The 24,388-nt window shown below is 39.3% G+C and overlaps 4 protein-coding genes across 7 annotated transcripts; 3 read left to right on the top strand and 1 right to left on the bottom strand.

The window, feature by feature from the left end:
- Window positions 1-1,951: 1,951 nt before the first annotated feature.
- On the bottom strand, window positions 1,952-7,421 carry LOC137133942 (alcohol dehydrogenase class-3-like). 3 transcript variants are annotated; one of them, XR_010915348.1, is made up of 10 exons: window positions 7,210-7,381; window positions 6,910-7,011; window positions 6,357-6,507; window positions 6,161-6,248; window positions 5,844-6,063; window positions 5,016-5,276; window positions 4,761-4,893; window positions 3,825-3,963; window positions 3,442-3,522; window positions 1,952-2,380 (listed from the first exon to the last, which is right to left on the bottom strand). XR_010915348.1 is itself a non-coding variant. In XM_067518122.1 (10 exons), exons 2-10 carry the CDS (start codon window positions 7,228-7,230, stop codon window positions 3,498-3,500), a joined length of 1,140 nt encoding a protein of 379 aa, XP_067374223.1. In that variant the 5' UTR covers window positions 7,231-7,259; window positions 7,356-7,421; the 3' UTR covers window positions 3,172-3,497. The 3 variants fall into 3 exon arrangements, 2 of the variants coding, with proteins under 2 accessions (XP_067374223.1, XP_067374222.1); XM_067518122.1 differs by lacking the exon at window positions 1,952-2,380 and having other exon boundaries at window positions 3,172-3,522; window positions 7,210-7,259; window positions 7,356-7,421; XM_067518121.1 differs by lacking the exon at window positions 1,952-2,380 and having other exon boundaries at window positions 3,172-3,522; window positions 7,210-7,380.
- Window positions 7,071-9,851, top strand: gar1 (GAR1 homolog, ribonucleoprotein). Of its 2 annotated transcripts, none has more exons than XM_067518127.1 (7): window positions 7,071-7,086; window positions 7,839-8,050; window positions 8,379-8,533; window positions 8,671-8,730; window positions 8,819-8,945; window positions 9,090-9,179; window positions 9,282-9,851. In XM_067518127.1, the coding sequence occupies exons 2-7, from the start codon at window positions 7,852-7,854 to the stop codon at window positions 9,290-9,292; spliced, it is 642 nt and encodes a 213-aa protein (XP_067374228.1). In that variant the 5' UTR covers window positions 7,071-7,086; window positions 7,839-7,851; the 3' UTR covers window positions 9,293-9,851. The 2 variants fall into 2 exon arrangements, with proteins under 2 accessions (XP_067374228.1, XP_067374226.1); XM_067518125.1 differs by lacking the exon at window positions 7,071-7,086 and adding an exon at window positions 7,412-7,540.
- Window positions 9,852-10,319: 468 nt separating this feature from the next.
- LOC137133944 (alcohol dehydrogenase class-3) lies at window positions 10,320-13,997 on the top strand. The gene is made up of 9 exons (XM_067518123.1): window positions 10,320-10,431; window positions 10,826-10,927; window positions 11,117-11,258; window positions 11,362-11,449; window positions 11,716-11,935; window positions 12,491-12,751; window positions 12,980-13,115; window positions 13,500-13,638; window positions 13,792-13,997. The coding sequence occupies exons 1-9, from the start codon at window positions 10,414-10,416 to the stop codon at window positions 13,814-13,816; spliced, it is 1,131 nt and encodes a 376-aa protein (XP_067374224.1). The 5' UTR covers window positions 10,320-10,413; the 3' UTR covers window positions 13,817-13,997.
- A 1,671-nt stretch (window positions 13,998-15,668) lies between these two features.
- LOC137133945 (eukaryotic translation initiation factor 4E-1A-like) lies at window positions 15,669-22,512 on the top strand. The gene is made up of 7 exons (XM_067518124.1): window positions 15,669-15,758; window positions 17,458-17,561; window positions 17,833-17,928; window positions 18,334-18,397; window positions 19,847-19,960; window positions 20,292-20,431; window positions 20,941-22,512. Exons 1-7 carry the CDS (start codon window positions 15,741-15,743, stop codon window positions 21,053-21,055), a joined length of 651 nt encoding a protein of 216 aa, XP_067374225.1. The 5' UTR covers window positions 15,669-15,740; the 3' UTR covers window positions 21,056-22,512.
- Window positions 22,513-24,388: the final 1,876 nt, after the last annotated feature.

Below are 24,388 nucleotides of genomic sequence, written 5' to 3'. Positions count from 1 at the left end.
ACCAAAAAAAAAAAAAAAAAAAAGTTGAATTAAGCCATCATTAATTTCATAAAGTACAACTCATATTAAATGGAACATAAGTTGCTTATAGTATGCTAATCACAGGAGCAGGGACCTTTCAGCACTAGGTGTGTGAGGATAAAAATTAGAGTAAATTAGACAAAATGAACAAAATTAAATTTTGACCACAAACAGAAAATCCTAACAGCTACTCAGACTCTTGTCAGGTTCAGGAATCCAGTGTACAGATGCATGCTTTACTACTGTCGGTGAAGATTTTCCATCATCAAGGTTTGGAGGGTGGAGCCATCAAAGCGTAATGATTATGACCCCCTGAACCCCTGAGATGGGGGTCTTTAGGTGTGGAAGCATGAAAAATGGGAGACAGGTTGTGCCTGAGGCGTCCTCCTCTGTTGAGAGAAGGGTTCTTCATGTTAACATAAACGGCTTCATGTACTCCTCTCTCATACCATCTGTCTTCTCTGTCCAAAATGTGTAGATTGTCATACTCAAACGAGTGTCCTTTGTCCTTCAGGCGTAGGTACACTGCTGATTCTGGTCCTGCGGTTGCTTCTCCTGTCCTGGGCCATCCTCTTGTGTACAGGCTGTTTCTTCAATGTAGAGCTCTGAGAACTCTTCACTGCACTGGACTGCAAATACATGTTGCTCTTCTTGTGTTTAGGTATTTGGTCTTTCGGGTGGACGAGTCTTTGTCTCAGTGTGTTTGCGCGTTTGAAGTGAACAGGTATCTGGTGTTTTCTGAAGATCCTTTTAAGCTTCTCTGACACTCCAGCCATGTAAGGAATCACCAGGTTTTTCCTTTGACTCTGAGTCTCTGCTCTGTCCGTCGTCCTTCAGGTGGATCTGGATCAATCAACGGCTTTCGGCTTGTCCCTTCAGGGGTTGCCACAGCAGAACGTTTCACACGTTGATTTGGCATGTTTGTTTTTTTACCCGGCTTCAGGACCGTCACCAGGGTTGCCTTGGGTGGCTGGGTGGGGCCACACCTGTTGGGGTGGCCCCACCACCCCAACATGGGAGCCCCTCTGCCTTCTGCATCCCATCCCAATGGTCTACCACTGACCAAACAGACCCCCCTCTTCTGGTGGGTCTGGTTGCCATCTTGTTTAAGGTCCACCTAGGATAACCACAGGCCTTGAGAGCTGTCCTCAGATGTCTATCCTCCTTCTTTTTGGCCTCAGAGGACATGGGGATGTTTTCTGCCCTGTGGTGCAGGGTCCTGATGACTCCTAGTTTGTGTTGCAGTGACTGGTGGGAGTTTGTGGGTTTACTGTAGATTTCTATTTCTAAGTTGCCATAAGTCCCAACATTTACTGTGCAGTCCAGAAAGGCCGGTCTTTTGTCATAGGTGTCCTCCCTGTTGAACTTGATGATGGTGTGAACTGTACTTATGTGGTCTGTGAAAGCCTATACCTTCTGGATCATGATCTTTACCCAGGCGTTGTCTACATATCTGAACCAGTTGGTTGGTGCTGTCCCTGGGAAAGAGTTGAGTGCTTTCTTCTCCACTTCCTCCATGTAAGGTTGGCAACAATAAGTGAACCCTGGAGAACCCTTGGCACTGCCATGTTTCTGTCTGTAGAAGTCACCACAGTAGGTAAAGCAGATCTGATCTGGGTTGAGGTTGCTTTGTTAAAAGACTGTCAAGGCATCGATGGTATGGATACTGCTAAAAAAATACCTAATAGAAATGCATTTAAATATATATACACATTTAAAAGTATGACTAAGGTATGCAGACCTAATTGTATGATTTGTAGTTAGTGGTGGATGAGCTGTACAGTACAATCATCATATCCTGTGCACTGTCGTGTGTAACTCACACAGAAATATAGCTTAATAAATAAAGGGAAATCTCTTGATCCCAACCTAAATATTGTGAGGTAAGGATAAGGTAAGGTGGCACTTTCTGACATTTTTTCCAGACATGCTTTTATTTGTGTGATGGCATTTACCTCATCTGGCATTTCTGTTGTTTGTCAATTCTCTTTATGAAGTCTCACATCTAAAAGAGTTTTTGCAGCAAAGTGTTAGATAAGAAAAAATAAAAAATAGTGAGCATAGAAGAAAAAGTCTAAATGTGATTAGCAAATGTTACGTTTGCTGTCTCTGTCACTTTTTAGGTCTGTGCCACTTTATACCAAAGTCTTCGATTTAGGAAATGTCAGCAGAAAAGCGAGGCAGATGAATGTGAAACAGATGGACATTAGGGACAGTTTCAAATACAATGCTGGGGCTGTAATTCAGATAGCATGTCCTCCATGTATCAGTTGCATAATGCTGTGACAATTCCAGAGGTTGCAGAGTTCAAACTTATGGTCATCACTTTAGGTTGTTCTCCCAAAAATTCACACAGATCCTTCAAAAAAAAAAAAAAAAAAAAAGCCTTATAAATCTGTGAGCACATCCAACATTTCTAGATGGTGCCACTAGCAGAGGGTGTCTGCTCACGTAATCACCTGTCAAAACTTGTCTTCCTCCTGCTTCTGATCTTCCCCTCTTGTCTCCCACCAGGACTTCTCTGTATTTTATTGCTGACTAAACTTTTCCAACCTTTCACTTTTAGATTCTTTTTTGGGGTGGGGGGGTGGGGGGGGGGGTCTGACCCGTATAATGGGAGATTGATAGCACACAGGCAGGGCAAACTGAGCACAAATTTACTTTACTTTTTTTTTTTAATGTGGAAAAGCACAGAAAACTGCCAAGAGCGTTCATATGATCTGAATGGAACGTCAATAAAACAAATTCCTTTTACAGCTATTTTAGTTCTTCACTGAGAGGCATCCCCCAGATAGCCTTTTGTCTTCTGTCCTGACAGCCCGCAACTGTTAATTTAGCCCCCCTTGTTGACTCTCTATTAAATCAATGTATAACATTACCAAGGGCGAAACCTGAGGATCCTGACTACATGAACAGATACTTCTCCATGGCTGACGGACACGACTACTTTTCCCCTAACGTCTATACAAAAGTATTCAACTCCAGCTATTACTTCACATTGACATCAGAAACAGTGCAAAGGCTAAGCATGATGTCTTAACATTATAAATCTTAAAATTGCGTTCAGTACCTTGTAACTAAAGTGCACTACACATTCTATGCCGATTATGTTGTTGATAAAGGAGAATTAAACAGCGCCAGACAATTGAGTGAAATACTATAGATATATTTGTAAAGCAATGCCTTTGAGAGGCTGGATGACAGTATTCATGGACACACACACACACACACACACACACACACACACACACACACACACACACACACACACACACACACACACATGCTGTTACATGGTAATACTGCCATCTAGTGGCAAATGTGGTAATTTACTACAAAGTCAAGCAGAAAAATACAAATTAAATGGTCTGCTGACCAATATACAAATACATTGCAAGATTGTATGCAAAATAGTTTTACATTACTACTGAATGTTAGGCCATCTTCTTAAAGTTTAGTCTCCTTTCCTCTTCATCTCATAGACTGATCACAGTACGTATGCTAAAAAAATAAATAAAAAAAGACAACATTTATGATGATACGTATCCAATGTATAATAAAGACTGTAACTGCAATTGTTGTTCAACTAAAAATCTCTACATTAATTTCAAATAATGAAGCTAACAAATTAAAATAAAAGCTTGAGGAATGTTTTCCACACAGATCTCTTCAGTTCAATCATTTGAGTTTATGCTCATTGTGAGTTGGATTTCCTTAATAGTAGATAGATTTTCTTCTGAGCTGTAATATCAGCATTCAAGATTTCACTAAACCGGCTTTCTGAAACACTCTGCAGGTCTCACCTTTTCCCGCCTTTCAAAAGGTCAAAAGCCACATTGATTTGGTCCAGAGGGAGTTTGTGGGTGATAAACTCATCCAGCTTCAACTTTTGGTTCATGTAGTCGTCCACTAGCTTAGGCACATCCTGCACACTCTTCCAACCTTCACAAGAGCAAAACTCAAGTGAGTTCTCATGAACCACAACACAGGGCAGCCTCCTCTTTCATTCAGACATAATTTATTATCCTTTGCATCACTTTATAGGTACTTCAATGTTGGAAATTATAAAATCTTTAGTGTAATATAGGTTAAAATGGGTCCAGTACAATGGGTTAAAAGGTGAGTGTATCTTTACTCATACTGATATTTTGTGATGGGGGTTCTTTCTGCTTGGAGTTTGCATGTTCTGCACCGTGGTCGGGTTTACTCCTACCCTAAATTACCTCGGTGGTTGTCTGTCAGCCCTGACATAGACTGGCGAGCTGTCCAGGTTGTTTCCCTGCTGCAGGCGGTTTAGATCAAAAGTAATGACCAAGGTCTCTTGCCTAACGTGTTGTGTCAGTAGTTTGAATCTAGCTTGAAAGTGCTGTTGTCTATCTGCCTCTTCTGAAAGCACAAACCTTAAAACTACAGTCACATATTTACTGCTGCATCAACTAAAATATACATATTCAATTTACTGTGTGATTCATTCATCAAGCAAACCTATGGGTTTAGCTTTCAGCTTGGTCTTGAATTGGGATTATTGATCCGACATTTAACTAACAGAAATATACAAAAATCATTTGTTGAAATTATTTAAACAAAGTTACTATTTATCTTAAAAAGTTTAATGTCAGTTTCACCATCTGCAGTAAATCCAACAGCTCACTGAACCATTTTGAAGCCTTAAATTGTCACTAAAGCATTAGGGTCATTTTGCATGAACCAAAAATCCTGGATACTCAATTCACGTTTACCTCCAAAATAAGTCCCCTTCAAGGTCCGTCCCATCAGGATCTTTTCCACCATGACGCTCATTGATTCGGTCTCACTCCACCCAGCAATCACACAGGTGCCCCAGGCTTCTACTGTAGACTCAAGCGCAGCATTCTACGACAAGACAAGGCATCACTAATGGTCTTTGTAAACGCTGTTATAAATCCACAAACTAATTACCTCAACTAGAATTAGAAAGATGTTCATTGCAAATTGTGTAACTCTCGCTCACTCACCATTACAGCTGGACTTCCAACACACTCGAGAGCATAGTCCACCCCTCCACAGGTCTCCTCTACCAGAACCTCTTGGATGGGCTTGCTCTGATCATCAGGGTTGATGCATTCAGTGGCTCCAAAGAATTTGGCTTTCTCAAACTTGTCAGGGTTGATGTCGACCCCAATGATCCTTTTTGCCCCAGCAACCTGGCAGCCCATGACAGCGGCCAGTCCTACAGCTCCAAGCCCAAATACGGCACATGTGGAATCTTTTTCAACCTGAACGCACAGCGCGTGAGTCAGGTCACTTCATCATCTTTTCATAGTTTTATATATCCAATTTGACAAATCTAATATTTTAGTGCTTTAGTATTTCATTTAAGCCTGTTTGCTGTTTAAAACAAGTTTGATCCTTATCTATATGTAGAGTTGAAGGAGGCCCTCTAAATCTTTTAATGCAAACATTTTGTTTTATTCAGCTTATTTCAATATGCAAAAGACTATGAAAAACAGAAGGTGTGGAATATGAATTCCTACTTGTTTAGAAGCCTATAAATCCACTTTTATTTGCTCATGTTATCTACTGACATCTACTGGGGAAGCCAAATAACACCTGAGCTGCTCTCAGCAACCCAAGAAATATAAAATGCAAATCCCAACATAACTATTTCCCTTCAAAAACTGAATTTGTTTTGTTAGAATAATCTCAACTTGTTGCATCTGCCTCTCACTTGTTTCAGGGGCAAACAGGGTACTGGAAAGAACTAACACTGATCCATGTCAGAGTATATCAGAATTCAAATTCTAATTACAATGCAAGGGCCAAGAAGATCTGTATTCCCTTACCTTAGCTGTATTAACAGCGGCACCATAGCCTGTGGAAACACCACACCCTAGCAGACAAACTTTGTCGAGTGGTGCATCACTACGGATCTTTGCAAGTGAGGTGTCGGGAACTACAGTGTACTGACAGAAAGAACTGACACCTAGGAACTGGTACAACTGCTGGTTCTTGCAAGATATCCTGCTTGTGGCATCGGCCAAAACACCCATTTGTGTATTTTCCCTAAAAGGCAAATAAAATATAACAAAACAGCATGAAAACAAATATAAGCCACGGAGTAAAGGTGAATGTCAGTGTGTAAATGTGATGAGGAAATCACCAGTTCTTTCTGCAATGATTTGTTTTAGGACTCAGACATCGTTCACATTCGCCACACTGTGGCAGAAACAGTGGAATAACTTTATCCCCTGACAAAACAACAGGAAGCAAACTGTATTAGTCTGAATTGGCATGTATAGAAAGAGAAACAAATCTAACCAAATCTCAGGTTCTTTGTTGGCAGTTGAACAATTTACCTGGTGAGAATTTGGTGACTTCTGGACCGACGCTCTCCACGATCCCTGCAGCTTCATGACCGAGAACTAATGGGAATGGTCTAAACTTCATCCCCTTTCCAGACTCATACAAGTATTCCCAGTCAGTGTGGCACACACCTGTGGCAACAATCTGTCCAAACACGAAGGTTCCGATTCACATGACAGTATTAATAGTGGATTTACATATTATCTGCAGCTTTCAAGTAACAGGCACTTGACTAATGCATATATTTGCGTTAATTAATTGAATTGTGACATAATGTGAATATATCGGTAGAAGGATGCTGAGGTTGGAGCTGCCAGGCAGGAGGTCTAGAGGAAGACCAAAGAGGAGATTTATGGATGTAGTGAGGGAGGACATGAAGTTAGTTGGTGTGAGTGAAGAGGATGCAGAGGATAGAGTTAGATGGAGGCACAGGATTCGCTATGGCGACCCCTGAAAGGGAGCAGCCGAAAGGAAAAGAAGAAGAATTGAATTGTGACATAAAAACAAGGTCATATTTCCGTATGTTGCAGACAAACTTGGGATGACCTTGATGCGGACTTCATGCACCCTGGGTGGGGCCACCTCCACATCTTGAATGGACAGAGGCTTTCCAGGCTCCCAAGCAACAGCTGCCTTGCACTTGATCACCTGAGAGACGCAGACACACGTGATCGCAGTGCAGCGAGAACGAGAAAACGAAGTTGTAACCAAACTAGGACTAAGGTGGGCGATCATCATATTTAGGTTAATCATAATGGGTGGGCTCAAAACAACACGGATTTCAGTTTAATCGATAAGATCAGAAAGAAAGAAAAATGGCTGTATGGGAAATGTTTCGTTTCTTACCTGACCGGCGGTTGTTGACATTATTGAGTGACGGTTGATAATTATATTTACTGCATTTGAATAACAGTGTAATTAGGCCCAAACCAGTAAGACATATCTAACACTGTATCTTATTAAACCAAGACTGTTTGCAAACTCATACCAACCGTCTCTATTCGTGTCTTGCTGACTCTCTGCCTCTTTAAATAAATAAGATGAACGGGCGGCAGGTCTGTGACTTTACGACACTTCCCGACCCTTGTAAACACCTTTACGGCACTCTTTGGTGGCACGTGTTGTCTTTGCATGGAAGTCTCACCAAGTAAATAGCTATTGCTAGCCGGTCAAATTTGTAAGTAATTTGCTATTACGTTGGGTAAATAATGTTGCAGTTTTTTATACTGGTTATACTACCGTATATGTTTTTGATGGAATCGTTGGCTATATTTTGTCGTTTGATTAACTGTAACGTCACTAGCATGTTACCAAGAACTTGCAAATGTTCAGCGTTAGCTCGCTGAATGCAGTGGGTTCTCTCCCATGCGTTTAGTAGAATAAGTAACTTTAGTTTCTATCTGACCGCCTATAAAATCTAGCGCTTTGTGTTTTTTTGTTCTAATTTGTACTATTTATTTTTATTGTTTTATCAGGTTCTAAAGGAAAATGTCATTCAGAGGAGGAGGAGGACGAGGTGGAGGCTTTAACCGAGGTGGAGGCTTTAACCGAGGTGGAGGCTTTAATCGAGGTGGAGGTTTTAACCGAGGTGGAGGAGGCAGAGGTGGCGGAGGGTACGGACGGGGTGGCGGCGGCAGAGGTGGCTTTAACAGGCAACAAGACTATGGTCCTCCGGAGCATGTTGTTGGTATGATCAACACGTCACAAAGTAGCTTTTAAGTGTCCACCTCTAGCACTTCACACTTCGCAGGATCTAAATTCAGTTGAATTATGTTGTAAAAGCTGTGTTGCCCCTTTTGCATTTTTTATTTTTTTAAATGCTTAAACCACAGATTTTGCTATAGAGAATTATCTTTTTTTTTTTTAAACGCTCATAAGTTTAAACTTCCTCACCTATGATCCAAGATAAGTACCCCGCATTTTGATTTGACAGCCACATAATTGAGAGCACTCAAGCCCTGGCATCTTTATATTTTAGACGACTAACTATGTATCACTGTCTTTCTACTTTGTAGCACTAGGAGAATTCATGCATCCATGTGAAGATGATATTGTATGTAAGTGTACAACAGAGGAAAACAAAGTTCCCTACTTCAACGCCCCAGTGTACTTGGAAAACAAGGAGCAAATTGGGAAGGTGGATGAGATATTTGGACAGCTCCGGGATTTTGTATCTTTTTTAAAAGTTGTTATTTATCTAGGTCTCTAGACCTCTGAGGAAACTTGTACTTGAGAAAATTTAACTTCTCAGAATTAAATTTCACTTGCTGCTCAAAATTGTGTTGATTCCTTGACATATCTCTGCAGTATTTTTCAGTTAAACTTTCTGAAAATATGAAGGCATCTTCATTCAAGAAAATGCAGAAGGTATAAAACGTCCATATAATTTTTAAGAAGCGCTTTTGCTTGCCTTGCAGTGTAATAAACAATACATAACTTGTAATTTCTCTTTTAGTTTTACATAGATCCAATGAAGCTTCTCCCACTGCAGAGATTCCTCCCCAGGCCACCAGGAGAGAAGGGGCCACCGAGAGGAGGCCGAGGTGGGGGTAGAGGTGGAGGAAGAGGTGGTGGTCGAGGAGGTAAGCCATCCAAACCTTGTTTCATCAAGTCCTGTGCAAAAATATGAACAGTTGCAGTTGATTTAAAGTGAAAACAAAGAGTTTGGGCCGATGTCAAGCATGGTTTCCAAAAAATTGTTTGATATGATTTGATTTTTGGTTTAGGTGGATTTCGAGGTGGCAGAGGTGGAGGTGGCCGTGGTGGAGGAGGCTTCAGAGGAAGAGGAGGTGGTGGTGGCGGACGTGGATTTAGAGGTTGGCGTCTTTTCCATATTTTTGTCATGTTTATCGGTGTGAAGGTGCTTCTCATATCATGCAGTTTGTTTAAAATGCTCGTACTTTCTGTCTTACCTGAAGGTGGGAGATGATCACACTGAGACGCTGAGGTGTGAGCTTCTCGTCCCTGTCTATACCTACTCCAGCAAAAAAGGCTGCATTCCTTGCCAGTCTCTAGTCTGCTGGACCCAGAATTTGGACTCTATTTTTAGAACACCAGTGTATTTTCTCTTTTTGTTTCATTTTTGTACAAGTTTTGGAGACATGACGAATGGCCTTGCAGATTTTTATTTAAAAGGTTCATATGTGTGCTTGTGCATAATATATCGGGGACCTTTCAGTCTGCTGTGAAGGATGTATGGGCTCCTTTTTCAAACATTATCCTGGGCACCTGAGCTCATTGTGTTTAAAAGATTTGACTATGATGCATTTTTGTGCTTTTGATAAAGATTTCAGGACACACATTATTCAAAAATAATTCAATGCATTACTTTTGCTAGATGTGGGATGGACACTTGACTTGACTTGATGTGGGATTATGTTAAGGAAATCAGACTTTATTCGGTATTAGTTGAAAACATTTTAATACTCATGATTTGCAAAATATTGTCACTTTTTTTTTAAAGACCTCAATTAAAAGGTGCTTTGTAACTGTGTCTGTATTATATTCTTCAGGTTATAAACTGTGTATGAGTAGCTGCTTGTGTGTAACAGCTGTATAATGCAAGAGCTTAACTGTTGAATCTTGAATGTATAGAGCAATTTGTGTGCAGCTTTTAAGACTAAATAGCTGTTTTTCACTACAATACACAATTTTGTATTTACACATAACAATATGAAGATTTTGTATTTCAATGACACAAGTTTTTTGTGTTTTTGTTATGATGTATTTTTAGACATCTGAATATTTCCTCTAGTAACGTTGAATCCACATCACACATCCACATTTTTTTTTTGCTATATTCAAATTATTTCCAACGTCATGGAATAATTTGTAATTAATTTGTTAGTTTCTATCAGTCTAATTTTTATTAGTCTTCAAAGACTCGTAGAGCAAAGAAAAGTATTTTGATTAAAAACATTTCGTAACGTTTCCACGGACGCGCCGTGGTAACGTCATACTTACCCTGCGGTCTCTTCACTCTGATTGGTCCGGTTGTTAACTCCTTTACGGCTGCGCGCCTCCCCCTCCGCTCGTGCAAAGGCGACGACCATGGAGACAGCAGGCAAAGTAAGTTTCTACGCTTCCTTCAAAATGCATATTCGAAGTGGTATTTATTTCAGCTCTAGCGTGAAAATAAACATGGTTAGCTAACGTGCACACCTGGCACGCGCGTTGAATGACCACATAAAAGAATATCGCTGCTTCAGTTCCTAATCTGTGTTAAGTCAGTCGCTGCTGTAAGTTTCTGAAGTGCTTCTCCAGAGAGTTACGTTTAAAAGTCTTGGCTAAATGTTATTAAAGCAGTGTGTTAACTGGTTCTCCAGCGGTAAACTTCTGGAAGTCTTGCATAAGCACAAGCTTGGATACAGTTCAAAGGCTAACTACACCGTGCAGCTAGCTCAGGCTACTCATTTAATAGCAGCAGCGTTGTTTGAAAAGACCTACTTTGCTTTGCCTTCAGGTGATCAAGTGCAAGGCAGCTGTCGCCTGGGAGCCTGGAAAGCCTCTCTCCATTGAAGAGGTGGAGGTAGCCCCACCCAAGGCCCATGAAGTTCGAATCAAGGTGATCCAAATCAGTGCATGCCTTTTATTTCTTGCCAAAACCCTGATACGAATGCAACTGATAAGAGTCCTATCTAAAAGATTTAAAAGTCCAACTGCTGTGGTTCTTATTTATAATTCCTTGTATACTACATCATTGCACGTAGCCACTATCTCTGATAGAAAGTTGAAGTAACACTTGGCCTCTCAGCTCTTTGCTACAGGAGTTTGCCATACAGATGCCTACACTCTGAGTGGAAGTGATCCAGAGGGACTTTTCCCGGTCATCTTGGGCCATGAGGGTGCCGGAACAGTGGAAAGTGTCGGTGAGGGTGTTACCAAATTCAAGCCAGGTAATAGTCAGCAGTTATAATATTTAAACTTGTTTGTACAAATATAAGAATAATTACTCCCATCGTGTATGATTTTAATCGGTGGAATTTCTCTTTAACAAAGGTGATACTGTCATCCCCCTGTATGTGCCACAGTGTGGTGAATGCAAATTTTGCAGAAATCCCAAGACCAACCTTTGCCAGAAAATTAGGTAATGTTTGCAGACCAATTTATAAATCCTTGCTCTAGTAAAGAATGTTTAGTGATAAAACTCAAATGTTTAAAAGGTACAGTATGTCTGTGTGGCTGAACTAGCAACTTTAACAGCTAAACTCAGCTTGTCTTCCCCAGGGCAATCAAATCAAAGCTCAGTTATCATCAGTCTGAGCTTCGGTCTGCATCAAAGTGTTAATTAATTGAGTTGAATCTTATCCGCATTAAAATAAATCCTCCTTTCCCTGTGCTCCCACCCTGAAGAGTAACCCAGGGCCAGGGTCTGCTCCCAGACAAGACTTCACGCTTCACTTGCAAGGGAAAGCAAGTGTTTCACTTCATGGGTACCAGCACCTTCTCAGAATACACTGTGGTGGCCGACATCTCCCTGGCCAAAGTAAATGAGAGTGCTCCACTGGATAAAGTGTGCCTCCTTGGATGCGGCATTTCTACAGGTTACGGTGCTGCTCTGAACACTGCCAAAGTGGGTATCCAATAATGTGGTTCTTCACAAAAAAATAAAAACAAGTTCAAGTTTGATTCTCCAAAGCAAGATTGAAAATTGTCACAGCCTTAGGTGTTTAAAGCTTGTTATGCAAAACATGTTTGTGACAAAGTGTGCTCAAAGGGAACTGTGAAAAGAGATGCAAACTTTCATTGCTTCCAGGTTTTACACGAAAATGGGTCACCCACATTAATCATGCAGATTGGATGTGAATATGCATTGTTGGCAGGGTGGTTTTTCCCAGTTGGAGACAGAAAGGGAATCATTAACAAATGTTAACCTTACCAAAAAAAGACACAAGTTTATAGAAAAATATACACGTGATTGTGTAGTTATGGGTTGTGTTTTTATTTTTGGCATTTTGTTGCATCCCTTTACGTCATTTTTTTTATTTTATTTCTTTAAGAGAAAATCAGTTTTGTATAGATGCAACCCAGTTCTGTAATTTGTAAGAATAATGTGATTAGGTTTCATTAGCTAAAAATTAATATCAAGTTCATACATGAATGCTGTTCCTCTTTTGTGCACATACAGGTTGAGCCAGGCTCCACGTGTGCGGTATTTGGCCTCGGAGCTGTTGGCTTGGCTGTTATTATGGGCTGCAAAGTAGCAGGAGCAACCAGGATTATTGGTGTGGACATCAACCCTGTAAAGTTTGAGAAAGCAAAGGAGTTTGGAGCCACTGAGTTTGTAAACCCGAAGGACCACAGCAAACCCATTCAGGAGGTTCTGGTGGAGATGACCGATGGCGGAGTGGACTATTCATTTGAGTGCATTGGAAATGTGAAAATTATGGTAAGAATGACTTACTTTTGTTTACATTTTATCATGCAAAATATAAAGCAAGTCATATACATGCAGACATATTCAACACGTAAAACACTGTAAAACTTCATGTTTACTCTTTTATTTTTTGTGAAAAATATTTTAATGATGGCGTAGGTGACAGGTGGCACAGGCACCATATGTAAAACACTTCATAAGATGATAGAAACCAGAAAAATTGTGGGTTTATTATTTTAGAGAGCTGCTCTGGAGGCATGCCACAAAGGATGGGGTGAAAGTGTTATCATCGGTGTAGCCGGAGCTGGTCAGGAGATTTCCACCCGGCCGTTCCAGCTCGTGACAGGCCGAGTGTGGAGGGGAACAGCCTTCGGAGGTGAGTGAAGCAGTTCTAAATATGCATATTCTATTCGGAGACAGGAGGGACCTCCAGACTGAAGTCAAATCAATAGGCTCATTATCTGTTTTAGCATCCGCTTTAATTACCCTGAGTTTTAACTGGACTCAGTGATAACAAACTGCTTATCATGAAAAATGAGGCGTACGTGGTTGTGTGGTACTTGTAGCATTGATGTAATCATCACAGATTCATGTTTAATATGATGTTTTAATGCATGGGAAAAAATTGAGATAATGTAGTTCAGCATTGTTTCTGGTTTCTTCAGCTGTTCTGCCAAGCAACAGGTCGGCAGTTATTTGTATAGCTACAAAAAAAACTCCAATTGCTTAGCTCATTTTCATACCTGCCCCCCTCAACCAGGCTGGAAGAGTGTGGAGAGTGTTCCTAAACTGGTAGAAGACTATTTGAATAAGAAGCTGAAGGTGGATGAGTTTGTGACCCACACCCTGCCCTTTGAGCAGATAAATGAGGGATTTGACCTCATGCATGCAGGAAAGAGGTGAGAAGCACAGTTGTTTTAAGCAGTGTACATGGATTTTTGGTTTTTTTTTCTTTGTAAAGTAATGACCTTGTTTTCTGCTGTTCAGTTGTCCTTAGCTCTTTTTATTTTCTGCCCTAACATACTCTCATTTATTTATTTTTTTCATGGCAGTATCCGCACAGTGCTGACCTTCTGAAGTGCCTAAAACATTGACATCCATCACAGACTGCCAATAAACAATCTCCGTTCATAGTTGCAGCACTTATTTCTCTGCACTTGTTTTGATGATATAGATTTCAGCAATGACAAGCACTTCTTTCTATTAACAGAATTCCTGTTTTCAATGAAGCAAAACATTAAATTGTTTTCAAAATGTATTTATTCTGTTTCCTTTTTGTTGCTAGTTTGACTGATGTGATGTTTGATGGCAATGTATACAGAAAGGCAAATTGGCAGGTTTATTCAAGAATGATGTGTTTTAATTTCAGCCTGTTTAATCGATCCTCAAAGAATTCATACAATGAGAACCAACATTTAATATCACTTTACAATCATAATTATACTTTCTACACTTTATTATTCAATAGTTTATCTGGAAACACATCAGACAAAAATATACACATTAATATTTAGGAATTAATGTTACATAATGGTATTTAAAAGAACAACAACTTTAACTTCAAATAATTGGAGTAAATACTGAAGTTTGTATTGAATTATGGGAAGGTCTTTACAGTCTTGATACATGCAGCCAGATCACATGCTGCATCCTGAGTAAAAGATGATAGTGGGATTACTATCAGAAATATTATCTGCTTATGCTTTCACTTGATTGCTAATCTTTTGTAGGGTATTACTGCACAGAGCCTGCAAGTTGTGCATTACTGTACATCTAATTTTAATGGGTACATTAGACTTAACCTATAACATACTAATTAACAGCAGGGGTGTCAGGCGTAATATCATAATTACCCAGGCAAGTTTGCATTTTAGACTGTTTATGTGGTCTGTAATTAAAATTTGTACTCCTAATCTAATTTTTGTGCTTAAGTCTAATGTTAAAAAGCATACTTGGCTCTTTGAGGGGAAGGTGATCCCACTTGCCAAGTCAGCCTGCCATTCTTCTACTATGTACAGTAGAACGCCGTCAACTGAGTAGTTCACTGACACAATCGCCATGAATAAATTACTCAGTTGGAATCCAAAAAGGGCAATTTTTTGTTTTAGCTTGAGAAATCAGTTTAGTTTTTCTTCATGAAATTCTTATTGATCATCTCCAAACATGGTTCATAAATGAGGCTTGTACTTCCCAAAAGGGACTTCAGTGTTGTTCTACTTTTAAAACTTACACATGTTGAGCTAATTTACTGGAATTATTTTAAAATACAGTGGATTGTCATTGCTTATACCTAATGACATGTTCGGCAAAATGTAGGATTTTCTCAACCATCTTTTATCTATTTAATGTGTGGTGGATACAGAGTACATTTACCCAAACACAGTTTGTACATTTTCTATAGTATTTTATTATTATGGCATTGTAAACTTTAGCATGAAAAAATGGCTTAGTCAGAAGTAAAAGTAGTCACATTTTTATGTAACAAAAAAGTAAGCCTAGTAGAAGAAGTGTAGAAATATTCGGTTTCAAGAAAGCATCCTGCATTGAAAATGTTACTCAAGCAAGTAACTTACGTATTCTTAATTTGAGAGGTTTTTATTCACAATAGAGCTATTATTGTTATATTGTTTTTAGTAAATTCCTATGTTAACAGATAGGCTCATAATAATAATACTTGTATACTTTAATACTTTTGAAACAGACTTTATATTACTTAATCATCTAAAACAGAAAATTATCTAGTAAGTACAGCTGCCAGACAAAAAAAGGTAGAAAAAGGGTAGGTAAGAATACAAGGATTCATAAACTGAAAATACCGTAGCACAGTACAAGTACATCTTAAGTGTACTGTAGTCCACTGAGTACTTCTGTCATAGGCGAAATCTTCAGTACTCGGCCTCACACCCGGGATCGTGTTCTTGCGCATGCGTTCTTCAGAGCGGCGCGTTGTCCAATCAGTTACTTTAATACGCGCCAACAAACGGAACCTGATTTCCAGAAGATGGCGACCGCATTGGTGGTGAGTGCACCGCACCGCGACACACTCCCTCTCTCTCTCTCTGGTAGCTCAGTCATTCACTTTGGATTCTTATCCTGTAGGAGAAGCGGTTGTCCACTCGTTAGCAACACATGTTAAAGAAACACAAGTTGTCGACAGTTTAAACAGATTTTTATAAACAGTAATTGTTTGTAACGCCGAACTTCCTGTTAACTAACGTTACCGCTAACCGAAATGGCTAACCTCCTAACTTAGCGTGGGAGAGTTACGTTAGTGGCCTTTTTCTAAGTTACCCCTCGCTGCACATTTTCGTGTTCACAACAGACGCTTCGAATTTGAGTCAAATACACTTAGTTACACCAGCGTTGACCTCATGGATGAATGAAAGAGAAGCGTGAAGTTACAAGCCGTGACCGTAACGTGTCGATAACAAAAAACAGAGCGACATGGTGCGAAGCTAAACGGGAAAACCAGGCATCCTGAACAAAGTATCAAGTCAAAGATAATCAAGAATTAATTCTGCAGTGGCCAGTCCACTATTAAGCTGTCCAACTCATATTAGGGGAGAAAAAGTCTCCCACGCTGCCAGGTCTGCTACATGTCCATTGCTAAATTAGATTTGAACTGGAAGTTAACCTCCTGGTCACTGTTGTACACCTGCAGCTAAGCAGAACTATTTGTTGGGGTTGTTGTTAAGGTTGCTAGCAGACTGGGGGACACCTTACCTTTGTAAGGTAAGATGTAAAAGGGGGGGAAGAAATCAGTTTAGTTTTTGTAAGATGTCCAAGCTCTCGATACCACTGCAGCTATAAGAATTATTAGAGCAAAATGAGAAGTGGTTGATATTCTTTAAACACAGAGGATTAAAGCAGTTCGATTTAAATGTATCTTTTGTTAACGTGAAGTGTAAATGGGAAAATGTGTGTCAGTTGTGAAAATGTTCGATATGTGTAGGTTTGCTGAGTTTTCAGGTGTGTCCGTACCAGGATAGTCGTGTGAGAAGAAGGTGCATATGTATTTGAGATTTTCATGTTACTGAAATTAAGGCTAAACCATATTGAGAATGTGAAGGTGCATCACGCCGTGTTAACTGTTGAGGGATGTGGGCAACATCTTGGGATCAATGAGGTTACTTACCTGCATATCTTTTGTTTGGCTTAAAGGCTGTGTAAATTTCATAGAGATGGGAATAAATGAAGAAAAAGAAAAGCAACCATACCTGCAAAAATAAGTTGGTGTGCAACTTTAAAAAATAAAAATAGAAATATGCTCTAGCGTTTACCTTATTGTGGGAAGGTGCTTTCAAATCCTCCGGTGACTCAGTAAAAAGCACTTGCAACAGTGCAGACATATTCACTTTGAAAGGCTATGACCAATCAGAAAAGAAAGTTTTCTACCTGATTGCAAAGCTTTCAGATTCTTTTGTTAGTGCTAGTTTATGTTGCACAATCTAACGTTAATGTGCAAGCAACCGTATTTGGGGAAACGTAAAGCAGTTTTAGCTCCATGCAACATTTTCTGATTCACAAGCTCGCACACCGCTGAAGTGCAGCCATGCTTGCAAAAGTAAGATGGAACCTGCATCTCCTGACAGTGGACACAGTGTGATGGCAACATGAGGTCTTTCTCTGGACGAATACTTACATTGTGATTTTCTTTAGAATTAGAGAAATTGCAGTTTAGTGTACAGTTTCTTTTCAAACTTTTTTTTTTTCCCAAGGTTTCAACTTCAGTTTCTGCAAATCCTGAAAAGGAAACATGTGAAAAAACCATTCAAAAGGTTGTTAGTCCTGAAGCATACATCAAGCATCCACTACAAAACAGGTAATTCCACAGATGTTAAAGGCGCACACGCTTGCAGAGTGTATCAGAGGGGCTAGTTTCAAAGCCGAAGGCTGCTTCATAGTGATCCTGAGATTTGCATCCTATCACACTCTGTTTGTGACATTGTAAAGTAGCTAGGTTACAAGTATCTCTCATCCCACTGAAGTACAGTAGTTCTTGTGTTTCATCCAATGAAACAAGTTGTTAATGAGTAACATGACAGAAGAAGGTCATTTAGTCTGTGGTGAAGTAACTATCTTTTAATTTGTAGGTGGGCTCTTTGGTTTTTCAAGAATGACAAAAGCAAAACGTGGCAGGCCAACCTTCGTCTCATCTCCAGATTTGACACAGTGGAAGACTTCTGGGCGTAAGCATAATTTGTTGCAAATTAATTCAGCTGTGGAAAGTAGACAGTTCATGTGAATGCAAATAAATGGTATTTTGGATAGTTTGCTGTTGAAGAGTCGTCGTTATAAACTTACATCATTATAAACATTATAAACTCGCCCATTAAAAAAAGAAATGTAATTGATGTTTTTGTCATTATCACTATGACTTGTGCCAGCATACACAGTACAGTATACTGTGTAAAGTGATGCATTTTATTTAAATAATTTCTCTATGTGCTATTGTCATCAAAACAAGACTGTCGTCTGCCAGCTGATGATACAATTTTTCATAAAAAATGAAAATGCATGATGTTTTTAGCCAGGATGTTAAAAGGCTATCTGTTTTATGCAGCTGAGCATAACATATCTTTCTTCTTTCTCAGATTATACAATCATATTCAGCTATCCAGTAAATTGATGTCGGGCTGTGACTACTCGCTGTTTAAGGTTAGAGGGCTTTTATCACTTCCTTTCAGAACTGCGCAGTTCACCCCTTTGCAAACGGAATTGTCTAAGCGTCCACCTTTTCATGGATACTCCCATTACAGCACTTTATTAAAAAGACCTAGTGCTTTTAAACTCATTGTCACATGGTAGAGGGGTCATTTATGCATTGTAAATGTCATTAGTGATGCGTGTACTTATTGGGGGGGTAATCAAAATACAATGTGTTCTCGTTACCAGCAGTAAGTCACACAACATGTCACTGTTTTTGATCTAAAGGGTTGTGAATAAAGAGTGAGTATTGAGAATCAGTCAAAACTAAAGGCCGTTCATAGAATCCATTTGCTCTGGAACACATCCGCACCCACATTACACACATTCATATATTTCTGTTGGGGATTTGGGGGTGTAGTTTATGCTCGACCGCTCTAGCAACGGAGTTTTGCAGTGTTTTTGTATTAATTTCACACAGTCCGCCTTTTGTACACATTGCCTTTACCAATTCACTATTCTCACTACATACTGACTAAAGTTGTTTTGGAAGTAGACTGATTACACTGATACCACCTTATCAAATGTTGTTATGCCCACATCAGAATTGTGTTGGCAGCCAAGCTGTAGTGTAAAATGCTGAGTACAGACACCTTAATTTACCACACCCCAAATAACAGAGCCCACTGCTGCTGTTATGGCTTTTCCATATAAAACAGTTGAGTGAAGGTTTGCGTCATTATTTCATAACCTTCTTTTTATACATACCTTAACCATTTTGTTATTCCTTCTGTCAAAGGAAGAAACATTTGTACTAACTGAATGTGCATTAAATATTATGTTGAAGAAAAATCTGTTTTCCTCTTTGTGCCTTTTAAAGGGAGGGTATTCAAAGTTTTGCACTCAGCTGCAGATGGTTTTTACTCTTAGGTTGTAATTACACTATGTAACTTTTTCTGCAGCAGATTTTTTATTTTCTACAGAATCCAGTTTGACAAGGTTAAAAGCACTTCCTCTTAAAAGGATCTTTGATTGTTTATATTTAAAGTTATTTCTCGTAACTGTAACAACTGAAACTTAGTTTTTTCTTTTTGTTCTCAGGCAAAGAAATGAAATGATTTTTCTATGCAAGAGTTGACCTCTAATCGTGTATGTGTAAGAGACTAGGTGAATGAGAAGCAAAATTATAAACTGCTTCGTGCTTTAAGGTGGAAAAGCACTATATAAGTTCAAACCATTTACTGTAAAATATTTATTTAAAAATGTATTTCTAATCATTTGGTTTTTTCTAAGTTTGTCATTTAAAGATGGTTACACTATTCAGCCATAAAGTTACTTTTTAACCGTGTAATAGTTGTGCTTCTAATTAAAGTGTAGGTTTGTTCCTACCCTGGACTAAAGGGAAACTCCATAATTTAAAGCGTGGATTTAGAGTTTATGGTAATGTTTACTGTGATACAGGATGGGATTGAGCCCATGTGGGAGGATGAAAGGAACCGACGAGGTGGCCGTTGGCTCATAACTTTGTCCAAGCAACAGCGCAAATCAGACCTTGACCGGTTCTGGTTAGAGACGGTATGTTGAGTTCTGTCGAGTATTCGTTTAATGAACTGTACCATTTCTAGTCTTATCTATATGCATTTCTCAGTGTTTAACATGTTAACGCATACGATAGGTGTAAGTAGCCTAATGATGGCTGAGTTCTTTTTAGTTGCTTTGGATTTGTCCTGGTACAGTGATGCTTTAATAAAACACTTGGCTAAACTGAGAACTGTCTTTAAATGTAATCAGTAATACCTGTGCTTTTCCTACTTTAAAGTCAAATCTGTTACGAGAGAAGAATGAGCTACTAAATAAAAATCAGCTAATTCTTAACGAGAGTTGGAAATGTCTGATATTTCTGCAGCTCTTGTGCCTTGTGGGTGAAGGGTTCGATGACCACAGCGACGACGTGTGTGGAGCAGTCATAAACGTCCGAACCAAAGGAGATAAAATAGCAATCTGGACCACAGACTATGAAAACAAAGACGCTATCACACACATAGGGTGAGGTCATGATGTCACACGTATTGAAAGAAAATTGATGGTTCGGAACATTCAGTTTTAACAAAGAAAATGGCTTAATTTTAAACTTCTGCAACAACCTCAGAGCAGCCATTTGAGAAATGGGTTTCACAATGTGCATTTAAACACTGTGAAATGTGCAGCCACCAGATTGACCAGTTGTATACTATCATACACAACAGTAAATAATAACACCTACGTACTGTATCACCACTGTTTCATAACCCTGTAGGTAATGCAGATATGAAATGGTTCATTTGGACAGAAAACCTTCAAAACAAGCTTCAGCCTTTCCCACATAGGCGACATGTATTTTGCTCGAGGGAATTTTCCACAGCTACAGCAGGTTTTTTTTCTAAACTAGTTTGCTACCACCTAATGAAGTAATGCTGAGAACATTGCCCGGCATTGTGTGTGCTGTATATTCTTATATGAAGAGAGTGCGGTTGTCCTCATGCAGTGCTTGTTTGTCTTCTGTTTGTCCGTTTTAGCCGCGTGTATAAAGAGAGATTAGGCGTTCCGCCACAAGTCATCATTGGATACCAGTCACATGCCGACACAGCCACAAAGAGCGGCTCCACAACCAAGAACAAGTTTGTTGCCTGAGGACCAATGTCCAGAATCATCAACCATGCATTTATTTTCTGTTGTCTGCTTAGATTTTCTGTTATCTGTCCACAAATGTAACTGGCCTATTCATCCAGGGGGCAAAAAACCTTTGAATTGGAGATAAATTGCCTTATTTTTGTTTGCTTATTTGTGGCCACTTTAACAGGGCTTTTTTTATGGGAAGAGTAATTACACTTAAATTGCACTGTTGTTGGAATACTGACTTTTTTTGGCTGGTGGTGGGCTAAAGGTGGTATGTGCAGTTAAAAGGTATCACTCCTATTTAAGAACATTGTGCTTTTTGTTATGGTGGGCTGAAGAAGATTACAGGATGTTTTGGTGCCCAGTTTTTATTTTCAAATGCAGCTGCACATTTTTGTAAACTTTAATTTTTCTAACACTTGCTGTCTCTGTGTAGATGAGTTGATTGTTAAAATACTAAATATTAAAGGCAAAAAATAGGTTTTTGTTTGTACACCATATTTACAATCTGTGGAATAACTGCATCCTTTATAAAGTTTGACTAATTACACATGGTCATTAAACCATCAACCACCAAGGGAACAGACCAAAAAAAAATTATTAATACATTTTTTTCATCCAAACGTTTATAGACATTTCAGCAGAATTGAAGGATATTGTGACATGTTCGTGCAGTTGCTGTTCAGTGTGACATATTTAGTCCCCGTGTTGCCAAAGCTACAAATGGGACCTCTTGATTTTTCAACTGTTTAGTTACTTGTCGTGCAGCTTGTGCAATATGTGAGTCATAATAATGTAAAACCAACTTGATTTATTCACAGTGGAAATATGACGTGAAAACTTAAGATTTACCACTTGGCAAGTACCATTCATGTCATAGCAGTTGGTAGATTTTCTCTTTTCAGTTACTATCTACTATGTTGAGTTTCAGAGCACAGATGTCATTAAAATAGTATTGTTATTCTTTGTCTACAACAGTGATTGCAATATCCAAATATCCGTCCCCCACACATTTCCAATGCTGCGATTACAACAATTAATTCAACCAGTCTCATGATTTCTGCATGACCTTGCATTTTAATGTGTATATATATGTAGCAAAAACCGGCATTTTTGGGGTTTTTTTTGGCCACAACCATTAACAAAAAGGTCCCTGAAATCCTGGAGGGACTGAAATATTTGTATCGTTTGCTCGTTTTTGTGTGTGTGTGTGCACGTGCGCACAGGCCATATCACAGTGCAGTGTTTTCTACAGCTTGCATTTTTGCTCGGATTCAGTTTTAATGTGCTGCTACTTTGACAGTTTACAAGTATGATCATTTCCATTTCCAATTTTGTGACATAAACCAAAATAGTGTTTTTGTTTGTTTGCGTTTGGAGGGATTGAACTGTGCCTTGAATGTAACAGCCTGTCCCATGTGTTGGAGCAGTGAATGTACGCAGAAGTGATGTAAATAAACATGTACAGCAGAGTGTGTTCTTTCAAACCTATGGTTCTACAAAGGGGCTATTTGACAGATATGTGATGTGTGGGTTTAGTTTTCACAGCTCAAATGTACCTGTTCTATCGTCGTCCTGCACATTTTCTACATTCAACTGTTACCTCATTGTCAGGTTGTGTTCTTTGACTTCATTTCTGACCTGTCCACTCTGTCCCTGCTACCGAGATGCACCTATGGCAATGGTCTTCTGAAGCTCTTAGAGTCCTGGTTGGGTTTTGGTCAGCTCCCTTACAGTATGGTCAGTCCAGGTGATTTCGTCAAAACTAACTATTTTAGAATTATGAAGGTGATTGATGTGCTGGAGAACCACAGGAATGATTTCAGCCGTACCCTGGTTACTCTCAGATGCTTATTGTTCTGCCCTGCAGTGAGAATTCTTGGTCCTTACACAAGCGAACACTTTTCTACTTTAGCTCCAGATACAACTGTCTTGGGTAGAGAATTCTGCAATAACAGCTACAGTAATTCATGGTATTCAGCCTCATTACGCTACTCAAATTGCAATCAAACTGTTGGGGCTTTTAGTAATCTCCAGACGTCCTCTGACTTCTACTGAAGAGCAATAGCTCTTTACATGCCTTTGAAATAACTGACCCATTCAATCAGTGCACATTTCCACAACAGAAAGGACTGAGACGAAATAAAAGAGCTCCACGGAAACGTCTCAAGAGGAAAGTAAAGTAAAAAGGTTTACTTAACAATGCAAGACAACACATCCAGAGCTGTTTTCTGTTGTGTTACTGTGTTTACATCTGCACTTAACAGTTGAGAACAATCCAACATTCGTGTAGTAAAGGAACAATTCACTGTCATCTTTCTGGTTTTGCTTCTTGTTTGTTTCACAGTGTCCTTGTGCAAGACACTGAACCCCACATTGTCCTTGATGTGTGCTTTTTATTTGGAAGTAGCTTTTGGATTAAAGCATCTGCTAAATGAGTGTAATTGTAAGTCTGAGCTAAAGCTATAAAGCTGACAGATGTTGCAGTGCCCTTGGGTCACCTTGGTAACGTTGCGTAATCAAAATAACCCCAGTGATACTAACACATTTGTGTTTACTCAGGGTTGAAAGAAAAGTTCAAATGGTGGAGGCAGTTTAAATGACCTCGCTGAGTCCTTTCTGTTAGTGACAGCTCATGATTACGTGAAGAGGTTTGTACATACTCAGTCTGGGGTGATTGGGTTCTGACCCACAAACATTAAACTCAGACCCTTAATGGGTTGTTGTTTTTTTAATATAATTTTTAAAATAATAATCATGTTGAAAAATAAAATGTGTTTGCACACAAAGCCACTAAATCAGCAATGTCCCCCTCTCAATGAATAATCTTGTTCATCATGACGTGTCTTTTGACCATTTGCATGGTCCTCAGCCTGCTATGTCTAATCGGGTATATTAATGTACGTATATTTTATGAGGTGTAAACCCTGTCGGATGAAATGTTATCGACATCATGTGTATTATCTATTCATCTGCAAGTTCAAGCACATTAACACACAGCAGGAATAGTTAATCTTTCAGGCCTCAGATGTTTTCAGATGGTCTCCTGCTACAGGTCAGCGAGATTGTACATTTATTAAAAGGTACATGTGTGTCATGTCTGTGGCCCTTCAGAATTAAATGTCATCATTGCATTGGGTAAATTTAAAAACTGTTAAATTATGATTAATTGTTACAATATTGTAGATCTTCTGTTAGCAGCCTACCTTTTCATTACTTCTGCCTTCTTTTCCTTGGAGCTGTTCCCTTTCAGGGGTCTCCACAGCAAATCATGTGCCTCCATCTAACCCTGTCCTCTGCATCTTCTTCTCTCACACCAACTAACTTCATGTCCTCTCTCACTACATC

This window comes from Channa argus, chromosome 10 (genome assembly GCF_033026475.1).
Source record: "Channa argus isolate prfri chromosome 10, Channa argus male v1.0, whole genome shotgun sequence".
In the NCBI taxonomy this organism is placed as follows: Eukaryota; Metazoa; Chordata; class Actinopteri; order Anabantiformes; family Channidae; genus Channa; species Channa argus.
This window is presented reverse-complemented; position numbering and strand designations above follow the sequence as displayed.